The 15116-nt window shown below is 42.5% G+C and overlaps 1 protein-coding gene across 3 annotated transcripts; it reads left to right on the top strand.

Moving 5' to 3' along the window:
* The first annotated feature begins 23 nt into the window (after window positions 1–23).
* Window positions 24–14869, top strand: TST (thiosulfate sulfurtransferase). Of its 3 annotated transcripts, none has more exons than XM_012550659.3 (3): window positions 24–335; window positions 1123–1743; window positions 14334–14869. In XM_012550659.3, the coding sequence occupies exons 2-3, from the start codon at window positions 1146–1148 to the stop codon at window positions 14630–14632; spliced, it is 897 nt and encodes a 298-aa protein (XP_012406113.2). In that variant the 5' UTR covers window positions 24–335; window positions 1123–1145; the 3' UTR covers window positions 14633–14869. The 3 variants fall into 3 exon arrangements, with proteins under 3 accessions (XP_012406113.2, XP_031796736.1, XP_031796734.1); XM_031940876.1 differs by lacking the exon at window positions 24–335 and adding an exon at window positions 798–885; XM_031940874.1 differs by lacking the exon at window positions 24–335 and having other exon boundaries at window positions 1048–1743.
* The last annotated feature ends 247 nt before the right edge of the window (window positions 14870–15116 follow it).

Here is a 15116-nt window from a genome sequence, read left to right on the forward strand (position 1 = left end):
GGGCACCTGGAAGATAACGCTCCTCCCCTACCGCCATCCTCTAGGGTCAAGGTGGTTAACGGGGGCCCCGGGAGGAAAGGAGACTTGCCCAATGTCACACAGCTGGGAGCCAGCTGAGGCGAGATTTCCAAGCCGGGTCCACGCCGTTCGGGTCCAGGGTTCTGGTCACAGCTCCTTGCCGCCTCTCCACAGGACCAGAGAGGGGAGGAGTAAGAGGGAGTAGAGGAAAAGGGGGAGGGGATCAGAGAGGGAAAGGAGGGACACGGCCCAGGGGTCAAAGTCCCCTACCCTTCCCCCACCGCCACTTTCCTGACTCGCCTGTCTAGAAGTTTCTGGTAAGTGGAGCTTTGAGTCTGGGACAGGGCAGATGGCGGGATTTTTTTTTTTTTTAAGATTTCTAGCCGGGAGGGGGCTGCAGGATCTGGGAGAGGTGCCCTGGTCTCTCCTCCCTCTAGTTAGGGGCGCTTTGGGGAGGGGGCCGTTTCTGAAGCTGAGTCTGTCTTCCATAGGAGACCACTGGGTCGGAGCCTGATGGCAGCTTTCCCCTAGTCAGAGCCCAGAATGTGCTTCAGCTATTTGCTGATTTCTCTTAGTAACTAAATACTCCCAGCTTTCAATGAACCTCCCCCTCCCCCAGCCCTTCAGCCGGGCTGCCCCCCCCCTCCTTTCCCCTTCCCCCAGTTACTGCTCCCCTCCTCCTCTACCCTTTCCTCCCTCTTGCTCTAGAACGGGAGGAGGGGCGAAACCCACACCCAAACCCACATATACATACATACATACACACTGGCAAATACCACCGTCTCCAAGTCACAGCCAAGGCAAATTGAACTCCAGCTCTCAAGGGGCCCCAAACTCCGGAGCAACCGCCCGGGATTGGCTGCTAAGGTGGGAGGGGTCTGCCCCGGGATAAAGTCTAGGGCCAAGTGCCAAGGTGGGAAGGCTGCCACCTTTCCCTCTGCCCAGGGGACAGCTTTATTATGTGGGGAGGGGTGGGGTGCAGGAGGGGAGATCCCCCCAAGCCCCGCCTTCCCCCTCCTCCCCCTCCCTGGCAATCTTCCCCCATCTTCCCCCAGCTCATAATCTCCTTTTCTTCTCCCCGTTTCCTGCTTCTTTCTGCTCCAGGCAGAAGACTCTAGGCTCCGGCCATGGTGCAGCAGCAGGTGCTCTACCGGGCTCTGGTGTCCACCAAGTGGCTGGCAGAGTCGGTCCGCGCCCAGAAGGTGGGCCCGGGCCTGCGGGTGCTCGATGTGTCCTGGTACCCACCTCTGCAGCGCAATGCCCTGCAGGAGTACCGGGAGCGCCACATCCCGGGCGCCTCCTTCTTCGACATCGAGGAGTGCCGGGACCAGGACTCTCCCTACGAGATGATGCTCCCCAGCGAGGAGGCCTTCGCCAGCTACGTGGGCCGCCTGGGGATCAGCAACAACACGCACGTGGTGGTTTACGACGGCGATGACCTGGGCAGTTTCTACGGCCCGCGGGCTTGGTGGATGTTCCGGGTTTTTGGCCACCGCACCGTCTCGGTACTCAACGGGGGCTTCCGAAACTGGCTGCAGGAGGGGCACCCGGTGACCTCGGAGCCCACGGACCCCGAGCCGGCGGTCTTCAAAGCCAAGCTCGACGAGTCCCTGCTCAAGACGTACGAGCAAATGTTGGAAAACCTCGAGTCCAAGCGCTTCCAGATGGTGGACTCCCGCTCCCGGGGGAGGTACCTGGGAACCGAGGCCGAGCCTGATAGCAAAGGTAAGCTCCGGGGTGGCTTGGGCGGGACGGCTTGGGGCCCCTCACTTGTTGACAAGGCTGACTGGGCATCCCTCCTTCCCTTGGACATCTACACTGGCTGACTGAGCTTGGGGGTCCTGGTACTGATGAACTAAGCCATCAGCTAGTGGTGCAGTGGATAGAGCACCAGCCCTGAAGTCAGGAGGATCTGAGTTCAAATATGGTCTCAGACACTTAACACTTCCTAGTTGTGTGACCCTGGGCAAGTCACTCAACCTCAATTGCCTCAGGAAAAAAAAAAAGAGATATCATCAGACACAACCCCCACAGCAGTTGCTTACCTTGGGAAAGGGAAGCTCAGAGTGGTCATGGAGTTTAGCCAAAGCCACATAGTAACAGTGCCCCAGATTTAAACTCAGGTTGTTTCCATGGCTCTACCTGCCTACTCTGAGCCTTGCTTATTGTAGGCTCACAGACTTAGGACCATCTTTTCTAAGTCATTTTTTTAAATAATTTAAAAACTGAAGTAACTGAGCCAGTCTCACCTTGGCCAGTACGTTCCCTACTGCGCTCCCATCGTCTCTCACCGATTCTAATTTCAGAAGTCTTTAGAGTTGTAAGTTACCCTGTGTCACCTCCTTGTAACCTCTTCCAGGGAGGGGAAAGAGGATCAGGCGTAGAATGTGTTGGTCTCTAGGAGGACCTTTGACTCCAAGTTTTGGAGTCTGTTCCACTCATCTAACTCCCCTCCCCTCCTCCACACACAGTATAAACACGGCTCTACTTACCAACAGTGGACATATTCTCTTGGAGACGCTCCCAAGTACAGAACTTTCACACACTGGGATATATATGGTCCTGATATCCATCAACTGACTTTTATTGAGAATCTACTGACCAGAGTATTCCACTAAAATCCTCCTTTGATGCCTTACCATGGTATGACTGTGACCCCCCTCCCCCTTTGCCAGTGGTTTCCAAGCTTAAGTTAGTATTAGCAACTAAGGTAGACTGGAAGGCTTGTGTCTGAGGATCAGCCCCCTAAATTTTAAGAAATTCCCCATCAAGCTGGTCACAGAATGCCAAATGTAAATACAATCATCAACAGAAGAGCAAAAGGGGGACATTCATTCATTGTGTGTATGAAGCAGGATGCTGGATTTCTCAGACATGACAACTCTTCCAGGTTGTAAAAGTGGTCACAGTTTGAATCAATGAAGGTAAGATGCACACTGATGATAATTATTGCGTGCTAAAGGCTGGGGGAATAGACGGGATTGAGAAAAAAACCGATCTTTACTCATCATCGTGGCTTCTGGTGTTATGATCAGATGTGTCAGAAAAGTGCAAATAGAGTGTGTTCAGTCATGTCTTTTCACAACTCTATTTGGGGTTTTCTTGGTAGAGAGAGTGGTTTGCCATTTCCTTCTCCGGCTCATTTTACACATGAGGAAACTGAGGCAAACGGGGTTAAGCTAACATGGATAATAAGTATCTAAGACCAGATTTGAAATCAGAGATGAGTCTTGACTCCAGCCCCAGCTTGCTTCTACTGTATTACCTAGTTAGTACCAAATGAGGGTTCTTAGGGGAGACTTCCTAGAGGAAAAAATATATGGGTTGAATTTTAGAAAATGATTGTGAAAGAAAGGAGCTTGATGAACAAAGGCAAAGCAGTGGAAAAGTCTAGGGGATGTATCAGGATGGGAGGTGTGGAATACTCCAATAGGAGCTTGATGGTAACAGTTACAAAGGCAAAGCAGTGGGGAAGTCTAAGGGATGTATTAGGATGGGAGGGTATTAAATATTCCAGTTTGGCTGGAAACCAAAACAAAACAAAAGCCAGCATGTAAGAGTATAGTATGAGAGAAGGCTGGGAAGTTAGTGAACTGAGCCTCATTTTCCACATCTGTAATATGGATCATATAGCTTCTAAGGATGTTAACCAATCTGAATCCATGATACTGTGATGGAGGGCCTTGAATGTCTAAGGAGTTTGAACTTGAAACTTGGTAGATGGAAGAAACTTTTTTGAAGACATCTATGGGGGTTTGGACTTAATGGTCATGGAGATCCCAGATCTAGAGAGACTAAGGGACTTAATAGTTATGATTGGAATTTAAGTCTTTTAGATGCAAATCCAGAGCTCCATTGGATTATGCTGATCCTCCCCTCCTCATCCCCTAAAAAAAAACCTTCTTTCCTCCAAGCAAAACAGTGTCTAGAGGACTTGTGGGAAAGTGCACACCAGCTTCTCCCCCACCCTAGGCTAAAAATCCAGCTCAACTGGGCTCAGTAATTGGAGAAAGTTATTTTTTGCGGTTGGAAATTACCCAACACCTCTCTCTTACCTAGAGTGAAAGCAGTCTTGGATTTCTGATCCTTTCCCTCCACCCTACCCTATAATCCTCTTTTGAAAACTATCTTGGGAAGACATAAATGCTCTGTTCTACCCTTACATCTCCCTCCCCTTCCCTCTCTCTGATCCCAGCCAAGGAGGGAACCATGTTTTTGCAAGCCAGAGGCGGGGTCCAGAGGAATAGTGCTCAGTCTGCCTTTTTTCTTTTCCTCTCCTTGCTTGGGCAGGCATTCAAGAGAAAGGAGGGAGATTAGGACATTCCTGGCACCAGACCAGGTTTCTTGGAGGGAGTAGCAGAAAATCAATGGGGGAGCTGGAGAAAAGCTTGGTTAGAAGGGGCCAGAGATCTTTTCCACCATAGCCTATAAGTGCCTTCAGGATAAATTCGATTTATTTTTGTCTCTTTATTCCAGCAGCTTATTTGTCACAGGACTTTTCAACTGAGTCAGAAGCCATGATTTCTTTGCTCAAAATGTCAACCATGTGTGGAAATTCCCTCCATAAATACATAGTTGGTAGAATTCTTAGCTTCCTTCCAGACTCGGTCCCCTCCCAAGAATTACTTTGCATTTGCTTTCCATCTGCTACATAATCTCCCTCTGAAAAGATAGGGTTTCATCTTTGTATCTCCAGTATGTAATCGCCTAATCAAAGGCCATACAATAGAGGTTTAATAAAATGCCTCTTGATTGATAGTAAAAATTTGCAATTTAAGAGGAGTGTTTGGATGTTGCTAGGGGAGCTCAGTAAGCAACTAGTCCCTATAGAAATGTTTGTGGTTTTTTGTTGGCTCACTGTAGTAATTGTGGAAGGAACATGGGCTCTGGAGAGTAAAAGAACTTGGATAAATTCCATCTCTGATACTTAAAATCTAAATGACCTTGGTCAGGTCCTTTCCTTCATTCTGAGCTATAAAAATAAGGAATTGGACTAAGTGGCCTTTGAAGCTCCTTCCTGTCCTAGAACTGAGCTGGTCTGTTCTCTAAATCCCTTTTTCAGCATCCCTTACTGGAGGCGATCCCTGGTTGGACTTTTGCAAGAATGGGGAAAGGGTTTTGAACCCGAGAGTCCATAAATGATTTTAAGAACTTAAATATTTTGACATAATTGGTTTCTTTTATAATCTTATGTATTTTATTTTAATGTATTTAAATATGTTCTGCAAATGGGCTTTTTATGCTTCCCTCAACTCTAGGGCTACCCCCAAAGGGTCCAGGCAATCTTGTTTGGGGCCAGTGGTTCTCAAACTTTGTTCTCAGTATCTTTATATTACTAAAATTTTTTGAGGATCTGACAATCTGTATATCAGTTGTATTTATAGATATTTATCATATTCGAAGTAAAAACTAATTTTGAATTTCTAGACTTTGTGAAAGGGTTTCAAAGATCCTGCAGGATGGTACCTGGCACTTAGTATTAAATGCATATTAAATGGTTAGAATCATAAATGTAGAGCTGGAAAGGATATGTGAAGTCATTTTAGAATAATCCTCTAATTTTTACAGAAAAGGAAACTGAGTGCCAGGTACCATGCTGCAACTTTTCCTTGCTCGCTCCTTGAATACACTTATAAGTGGCACTTAGCTCTAACAAAGGCTGGTGCCATTCACCTACTCATATTGCCCCTGTCTCCAAGCCCAGAATAGTTTCCATTCCCTTAACTGAAAACTCTACCACAAAAGAAAGTTCTCAGAACACAAATGGCTTGGTAGTTATATCTGATTCAGAGCTCCAATATCTAGAAATGCGCATATAATGTTTGAATTCTCAGCCAGGGAGCAACAGGAGGATGATGGCAGAGGTAGATGGGAAGATATCATCTGATTGTATTATTATCCTGGCTTAAAATTTACACATTCAAAAACCTTTTCCCTCCCAAAAACCTCTGGGGTAGGAAGGACAAATATTCACAATATTTACTGATGAAAAAATGAAGATTCAGACAAAGAGAAATGATTTGCCCAGAATCATTCAATTGATGAGGTCCCGAGATGAACTTAAGAATTGATCCCTGAGGCAAGCAGGGAAAAAGCTCTGATAGAGATCAGTTTGGGAAGGTATCCCGTCTGAAACCACTCTCTGTAGAGATCTCCAGCATCACCATCTCCACTGCTGGAGATGACCTTGCCGTGCCCTGTCAGAAATCCCAGTCATGTCCCTGGGGTTAAAATTTTCCTATGAAATCTACTAATGGGTCATCCCGTGGCAGCTGCCTTCCTTTGGATCAGTCCACGATAGCACTCTGTCTCCCGGTGTCTTTCTCCTCAACCAACAAGCAGTCATCATACTTACTTCATACCAGACATTGTAGTGGGCATTGAGAGCTCAGAAAAATAAGATGGGGGGCAGCTAGGTAAGGCAGTGGGTAGAGCTCCAACCCTGAAGTCAGGAGGACCTGAGTGCAAATCTGGTCTCACTTAACTGTGTGACCCTGGGCAAGTTACTTAACCCCAATTGCTTCAGCAAAAAAATAGAAAAGAAAAATGAGTTGGCCCCTAAACTTGAGGCTATATGTTAATGGGAGAATACAACTTGTTCACTGGTGCAGGATATGTCACTAATGGCCTAGGAGAAGGATCTATCTGAAAGGATGTCCAATTCTAGGCTCAGGGAACTTAATCCCAAAGATGAGGATTGTGTTTTGGTTATTTTTTTTCCCTCAAGGCACCCCCAGTTTGGTGTACCAAAAGATAATCTATAATCAGTCAATAAACATTAGGTACCTTCTAGTCACTGTGCTAAGCTCTGGGGTACAAAAAGAGACTAACGACAGTCCTTGCCCTCAAAGAGCTTACAATCTGATGTGTTTATGTGGGGTAGACAACAAGCAGACAGATATGTACAAAGAAGTATATATAGGACAACTAGGAAATAAGTAAGACAGGGTAGATATTAGAATTAAGAGAGTTCGGGAAATGGATACTTCTCTAAAATAAAGCTTAGGGATAGCTCATATTCTTCTCAAAAGAGATTGAAAGTTACTCATAGGATCATATATTTTAAAAATAAAAGGAACCTTGGAATCCATTGAGTCTCGCCTTCTCGTTAAAAAAAAAAATGGAGAAACTGGGGCTCGGAGAGGTTGGGTTGACTGTCTTAAGGTCGCACAGCTAATAATTATCTTATGTGGATTTGATCTGACTCTCAAGTCCAGTAACCAATCCAGTATATCACTGGCTTATATTGTATAAAATCTTTTATAAATATATATAGTATACTGTATACTGTATATAAATATATAAAGTATACTGTATAAATCTTTACCGTATAAAGATATCAGGTATAGGACAGCTATTTATGTCTTTCACCTCACAAGAAATGCTTAAAACACATAAGACTCCTTATTGACCACTGACAGGTACTTAGAATATTAAACTGTAACCTTTCACTCCTTATATACTCTTCCCAGGAAGTAGGAAAGATTTGTGGGGTTACTGAACAATATATTTAACTCATTTTCCTCCCAAAGGAAAAATGAATGGATGAGAGAACATTTATTAACTGCTCACTGTATGCAGAGCACCTTTTGAGGTACTAGAAATCCAAACAGAAAGGCTAGACACTGCCTTGCTTTTAATAGAGGGATGTTGACTTGGGAGCCTGAGGTGGGCACTGGGCCCGAAACATGTCAACTGAGTGACTAAGGGAAAGTGTAATCAGCTTCTGTACATATGGCAGCACTGCCCGGGCACCTCTTCTCCTCCACCCCCACTCCGTGCTGTCCCTGGTGAGGGAGGGCTGGAAAATTGAGCTGCCTGCCTCTCAGAAGGGTGTCGGGTTCTCAGGGAGGAGATTATGGGGAAGGCAGATTTGATCATAGCCAGTGATCAGGGGCAGGGGGAATCCTGTATCCTAAAAGAGAATACAAGGGCTGGACTGGCTTTTTCAGTCTCAATGATTACTACAGTTGTCATCACACAGTGTGAGCTGAGTACACACTGTCTCTAATCCAAGTGTTCTTAATTTAAAAATTACAAAATTTTTTTTCCCCTTTTTAAACATTTTAAAATTTATTTCTTTAAATATTTCCCAAGTACATTTTTGAAAATTTTAATATTCTTTTTAATTTGAGTTCCAAATTCTCTCTCTTCTCCCACTCCTTGAAAAGGCAAGTTGATAACAACTATACGTGTGAAGTCACAGCACAAAACATTTCCATATTAGCTATGTTGCAAAGGAAAGACACATAATTTTTTTAAAAAGTGAAAAAGTCATGAAGTTGTTTTTTTTTTATTTTTAATTTAATTTTAGAATATTTCTTTTAATCCTGCTGGTATCAGTTAGTGCAAAACTGAACTTTATCACAATCTTCTTTGGAAAAGTTAAAGTATGTACTTCGGCCATGACTTGGGATAGTCCTGGATAGCCCAGGACTGCCAAATTATGGTACCACTATTGAGTCAACAACTTAGACAAAGTTCAAGGGAAGAAAATTAAGGAATAGTTCTGTTTAGTGTAAACACGGCAGGAGGCAAATAAAGAGTTTACAGTAACACTATTACAGATCCCCAAATAATGATTATTATTGTTATTTTTGCTCAGGCAATTGGGATTAAGTGACTTGCCAAGGATCACACAACTAGGAAGTGTTAAGTGTCGGAGATCGGATTTGAACTCAAGTCCTCCTGACTTTAGGGCTAGTGCTCTATCCACTGCTCCACCTAGCTGCCCTTCCCCAAATGATTATTAATTGTGTGTGCACTGGATTATTACCATGGCATACATACCCAGATTTATCATAGAATCAAAATACAAATAATGTGCCATTTGTTAGCATTTCAAGATTTCCTCTGTCAGTGCCTATAAACTCTAATTAAATGGTAATCTAATATTTATTCAATAATTTACTAGTTGAAAGTCTTAGCCAAAAGCCAAGGTCTCCCATTGCATCCAAAGCCATCTCCAGTTGTCTTGATCTATATCTTGTCACTGGAAGGGAAAGTGAGGCAGATGGTCTTGCCCAGCCCTCCCTCACTTAACTCCAATTCACTTGCATGTCACAGTATCATCTCCCTGATGACAGCACAAACAACAATAACAATTTATGGAAATAATTTGCCAGTTTATGAAATAATTCTATACCTTGTGCCCTGTTAAAATTAGGTATAACAATTTTTTATGCTGGTAACAATGTAAGCAATCTAAGGATTTAGTCTTTATATATACATAATACAATGTTCAACAGACTGAAAAGCTGTAAACTGACTCATATTACTTCCATATTATACAGGTATGTTATGAGAACTTTACAAATCCTACCGTGAGCATTGTAGCGATAATACGCTAAGATAGATGCTCATTATGAAAACTTCAATAGGGTTTGCAAAAAAGAACTCCAAAATGAGTTACTGTTTTCAAACCCTATTGTAGTTTTTGTGAAATTGCTTTTCGAATAATATATTGATAATTCTTTCAATGTAATTGGTTTGGATTGTGCTTCTGTATGTATATTATGCATTTAAAAACGAACTTCTGAGGATTTGCTTTGCCCAACTAGCAGCCTAAAGGAGTCAGGAGTTAGAATAGGTTAAGATCACCCCCTGCTCTGAGTTCAAGAAGCAGTGAAAAGATTTCTGCATTTTCTCTTATAGTTCTTGAGCTTGTCATATACTTTATGAATCACTTTGTCTCCCCCAAGCCTCAGTTTTCTAATCTGCATAAAGGGCATAGTTCTAGTAGCACCTACCATATAGGGCTCTTGTGAGGGAAGATTAAAGCACAACATAGATGGGAGCTATTGTTTCTTTAGTTAGGTGGCTCAGTGGATACACTGGGACTCAAGAGTTCAAATCTTGACCTCAGATACTTTCTAGCTGTGTAGTTGGTAGTTCTGAGGATTTCACTTAATCTCAGCTTCCTTATCTGTAAAATGGGGATAATAATAGCACTTTCCTTTAAGGGTAGTGATAGTCAAATAAGATCATTGTAAAGGGTTTAGCATTTCTTTTCTTTCTTTTTTTTCATTCTTTATTTCTCTGAGTCAATTGGGGTTAAACGACTTGCCCAGGGTCCCACAGCCTGAAAGTGTTACCTGTCTGAAGCCAGATTTGAATTCACGTCTTCCTGATTTCAGGACTTAAGGGACTATCCACTACTAGCTGCCCCATCAAATTTCAGTAGAAATGGGGCAATTACATTGTACATAAGGATCCGTACAGGTCACATATTGACTTAGAAGATCATCTATGTTTTATTGTGTTTGTTGCTAAATACTTCCCAGATACACTTTATTTTTTCCTCCAATATGTATAAATATTTTTATACAATTCTCTTGCTGCACAAGAGAAATCAGAACAAAAAAAGAAAGTAAATGAGTAAGAAAAAAGAGTGACAACAATGTTATGTTGTGAACCACACTTAGTTCCCACAGGCCTCTCTCTGGGTGGAGATGGCTCTCTTCATTACAAGATCATTGGAACTGGCATCAGTCATCTCATTGTTGGACAGAGTCACGTCCATCAGAATTGATTGTCATATGATAGTGATATTGTTGTATACAATGATCTCCTGATCCAGATACACTTTAACCTGGTTCTGGAGACAACAGGGAATGCTGTTTGACACCTCTAGGGAACCCTCTAAGGTTAAAGGTGCCAGCCTACATTGGTGGAAGGACTTTCTTCACCTGGGAATTCTTTCTACCAGTGATATAACAATCCTTTATGCCTATCAGTTAGCCATCTATAGAAGTGGCCACATCGGCAGTTACAATAACTAAAAAAAGAGCTAACATTCACACGGCACTGAACTACGTGCCAGGCACTGTGCTTAGGACTTTGCAATCCTCATATGCTCTTCGCAACAACTCTAAGGAGGTAGGTGCTATTATTATCCTATTTTACAGATGAGGAAACTGAGGCAAACAAATCAAGTGAGTAGGGTCAGAGAACTAATAAATCTTACCATTTCTTTCTATAGCTCATTTTACAAATGAGGAAACTGAGGCAAACAGGGAAATTGACTTGCCCAGGGTCACACATCTAGTGTCTGAAGCCAGATTTTAACCTAGTCTTCCTGAGTCCAGGCTTCGTGATCTGTCTGCTGTGCCTTTCTCTAATGCTTTAAGGTTTCCAGAGCTCTTCGCTTAACAACCTTGCAAAGCGCGGAGTTCTCATTATCGGTAGAATTACAGGTTTTCTCCCTGCTTATATCCCCAGTGCTCTGCACAGAGTAATCACTGTACAAATACTTGTTGATTAATTGGCCCCTATGGCTTTTCGGTTGGTTGGCACCGTGGGACATGAAAAGGGATAGACGATTGTTAGAAGTTGCGGATATATCCCTTTTTTGTGGTAGTTGGCATTTTAATGGGCACCTTTTATAGTCTAGTTCATAAAGTTGTCTCTTTAATAGATCATGGGGCAGCCTGAGGGAACATTGTGAGAAGATCAGCCACTAAAAGCTTATATGATCTTAACCACACCAGAGAGGTACGGTACCAAAAGAGAGAGAGATAGCTATCCCTCTTCTTTCCTCTGCTGGTCACACCGCATCTGGACCATTGGGTTCAGTTCTTAGTGCCGCATTTTAGAAAGGGCATTGATGAGGATGTTTAGCCTAGAGAACAAAAGATTGACAGGGGATATAAGAGCTGGATTCAAAAGGCCTTTGGTATATCAGATATGAAACAATGGACTTGGGATCAGAGGATATGAATTCAAATCCTACCTTTGCCACTAATTATATGTATGAATTTGGACAAGTTTTTTCTGGACTTCAATTTTCTCCTTTGTAAAGTGAGGGGGTTGGACTAGATGGCCCCTGAGGTCCCTTCCAGTCTTAGATCAGGGATTTTAAGTATTTGAAATGCCCTGTTGTTTTTTTTTCCTTTTCCTTCCTTCCTTCCTTCTTCCCTTTTCTTCTCTCCCTCTCTTCCTTCCTTCCTCCCTCCCTCCTTTCCTTCCTTCCTTCCTTCCTTCCTTCCTTCCTTCCTTTCCTTTCCTTTCCTTTCCTTTCCTTTCCTCTCCTTTCCTTTCCTTTCCTTTTTCTTTCTCTCTCCCTCTCTTTCTTTCTTTCTTATCTGAGTTCTTATCAACAGCAGAATCATTGAGGATATCATTTGCATCGATATCAAATGTTCCTTCAGTCTCAGTAGGGCATTGGGGATATAATCAGGGAGAGAGTTTTTAGATCCATTCTGTTGAGAGATCAGAAAGAACTAGGATCATCCTTGGAAGCTAGAGGTAGGCATGTTTTTTGCTCAATTTCGACTTCTAATTAGACCTGTCTTCAAGTGGAATGATCTACTTTGAAACTGGAAATCCCCTATCACTTATTTTCTAGTAGAAATTTCATTCTATTCTATGATAGGCCCCTGAGAATTTATGATACTGATTATATCCAATCCCCACTTTAATCCATCAATCTATTATTCATTCATTCATCTACCTATCTATCTATGCCGAGGAAGTAACTAAGGCTGAATATGGGAAAAGACATGCTCATGGTCACATGGCTATAATAGTGGAAGGAGATAATGAGTAATAAAACTTAACCTCTGACCTTTCTCCATGTCTAGTGCTTTTGCCACTACTATCTCTTTTCATCCTAATGCTGGGGTTCTTAATATAAAGGGACTATCTGTAGATTTCAGCAGGGCCATGAATTTGGATAAGAAAAAAATTGCATCTAAATTTTCACTAACCTCTGAAATTTAGCATTTCCTTCACGTCTTTAAAAATATCATTTTGAGAAAGTATTTTTCCCAGATTGACAAAGAAAGGGCTCCCATGACACACAAAAAATTAAGAACCTCTGCTCTAATCCAATCAATCCAATCAAGCAAACATTAAGCATCTATTATGTATGAAATACTGGGGTTACAAAGAAAAAAGGAAGGGTAGCTAGAAGGTAGAGTGGATAGAACACAGGGTCTGGAGCTTGTGACATACAGGGTGCGACCCTGGACAAATCACTGAACTCCGATTGCTTCCAAATTAAAAAAAAAAAAAAAGGAGGAAAGGAAAATCTGTCCTTAAGGAACTTTCATTCCACCTAGTAGGCATGGGGCTACACAATGGTAACAGATATATTGACCCAACCCCCACCTGGCTTCTTATATTTACTTATATGTAGACGGATTGTCTCCTTCTGTAGAATGTAAGATCCATGGGGACAAGGATAGTATCTTTTTTGTCAGAGTAGCCTAGTGATGGACTACATGAATGGCACATAGAATATGCTTAATGCAGGATTGCTGATTGATTCTTAATCTGGAAATCTATTATTCTAGAGCAGGGCTTCTTCTTAAACTTTTTCTACTTGTGACCCTTTTTTACCCAAGAAATGTTTATATAATCCTTGGAATATAAGTATAAAAATCAAATATTCTGAAAATAAATCACAAATTTATTTTAAAACAATTCTTATACATATAAGTAAAATTTATTAAAGACCAAAAAAAAAAAAACCCCACAAATTTGCTACTAATGAGATGAATGGGCTTCTTTATTTGTACACAAAGAATTAAATCCTCATGGAATTTTGATATTGTTTACTGTTAAATTTTTCATGACCCCTACCCTCCCTATTCTACCTATAAAATAAAGAAGCTGAATAGTCCTCTATCTAGCTCTAATCCTCTTGTCCTCTTTCCCTTTCATTCAAAATTGACTTTCTTGCTATTTCTCACACATCACATCACACCATTTCCCATCTCCCTACTTTGCACTGACTGCCCCGTCTTCTTGGCATGCTTCTGCTTCTTCCTGGTTTCCTTCAGGATCCAGGTCAATGAATCTTTGCTTTTTTCCTCACTAACACTCCCTCAAGGCTATTAGTGCCTTCTCCCCTCCAAAATATCCCTGATAACTCTTTTGTTTTGGGCTGTTAATAGTTTTTCATCTCACTATATGTGTGTCTTTCCTTATTTGACTATTAAACGAAGCTCCTTGAGGGTAGGGACTGTTTTATTTTATATACCCCCATGACTGGTACAGTTCCTGACAAAGGGAATTAAGTTCAAAGGGACCGTAGAGGTCAACAAGTCTGACCTTTTTAGTTTGGAGAGGAAGACATTGGGCCTCTGAGAGTTTATATAACTTGTCCACTGCTAGTGTTAGAGATTATGAGCCTTGATCACCTTGACCTCCCTGACTCCTAAGCCCAGCATTCTATCCATTACGCCATACAGTCACTGATAATAGGTACCTAATAAAACACTTATTGATTGGCTGCTATAGTCCATCCATCACCTCTAATTCTTTCCTCCATTTTTTTCTGTCTTCTTGGTCTCTTCCTGGGATTGACTCAGACCTGGAACCCGGCCACATCCCTGGGTCCCTGAACATGCCTTTCACGGAGTTCCTGACAGCAGAAGGCTTCAAGAAAAGTCCTGAAGAAATCCAGGCTATGTTCAAGGAGAAGAACGTGGATCTCTCAAAGCCTCTCATTGCCACCTGCCGTAAGGGGGTCACCGCTTGCCACATCGCCCTCGCCGCCTACCTCTGTGGCAAGCCTGATGTAGCCGTGTATGACGGCTCCTGGTCTGAATGGTTCCGGCGGGCACCCCCCAAGCTTCGGGTCTCCCAGTGGAAGGGGGGGAAATCCTGAGTAGGGATGGGGAAAGGATGATATTCCAGCCTCTCTGTGCCCTCTCCTCTCTTGGGCCATCAAGATCTAGGAGCCCATCTTTGCCTTACCCGTAGTCCTTTCTGAAATAATGTCTAGTTTATACTTTTTTTTTCTTATCCATTTTTGTAAAAGAGAAAGAAGAGTTTCTGGGGTAGCTATGTAAAACTTTTCCCTCCTCTCTTGTCAGCTCTGGAATAAAATCACCCCTTTCTGAGAGTCTGTTTGAGAATGTCTTCCTGTACTGAACTACAAGGAAAAGCATATAGTTATGGATAGGGTAGTTAATGGGTTCAAATCTCACCACCATTGTGCATTACCTGTATGACCCTGGGCAAGGCAATCATTCAGACTGTTACTTCCTCTGTAAAATAGTATATTATTTGAGACACTGGAAATGAAACCAAGAGAAGGAACTCTAGGAGTTGTTGCCTATTAGAAGTGTTTAGATTATCTGAAGCACTTT

The sequence above is a fragment of the Sarcophilus harrisii genome, chromosome 5 (assembly GCF_902635505.1).
Source record: "Sarcophilus harrisii chromosome 5, mSarHar1.11, whole genome shotgun sequence".
In the NCBI taxonomy this organism is placed as follows: Eukaryota; Metazoa; Chordata; class Mammalia; order Dasyuromorphia; family Dasyuridae; genus Sarcophilus; species Sarcophilus harrisii.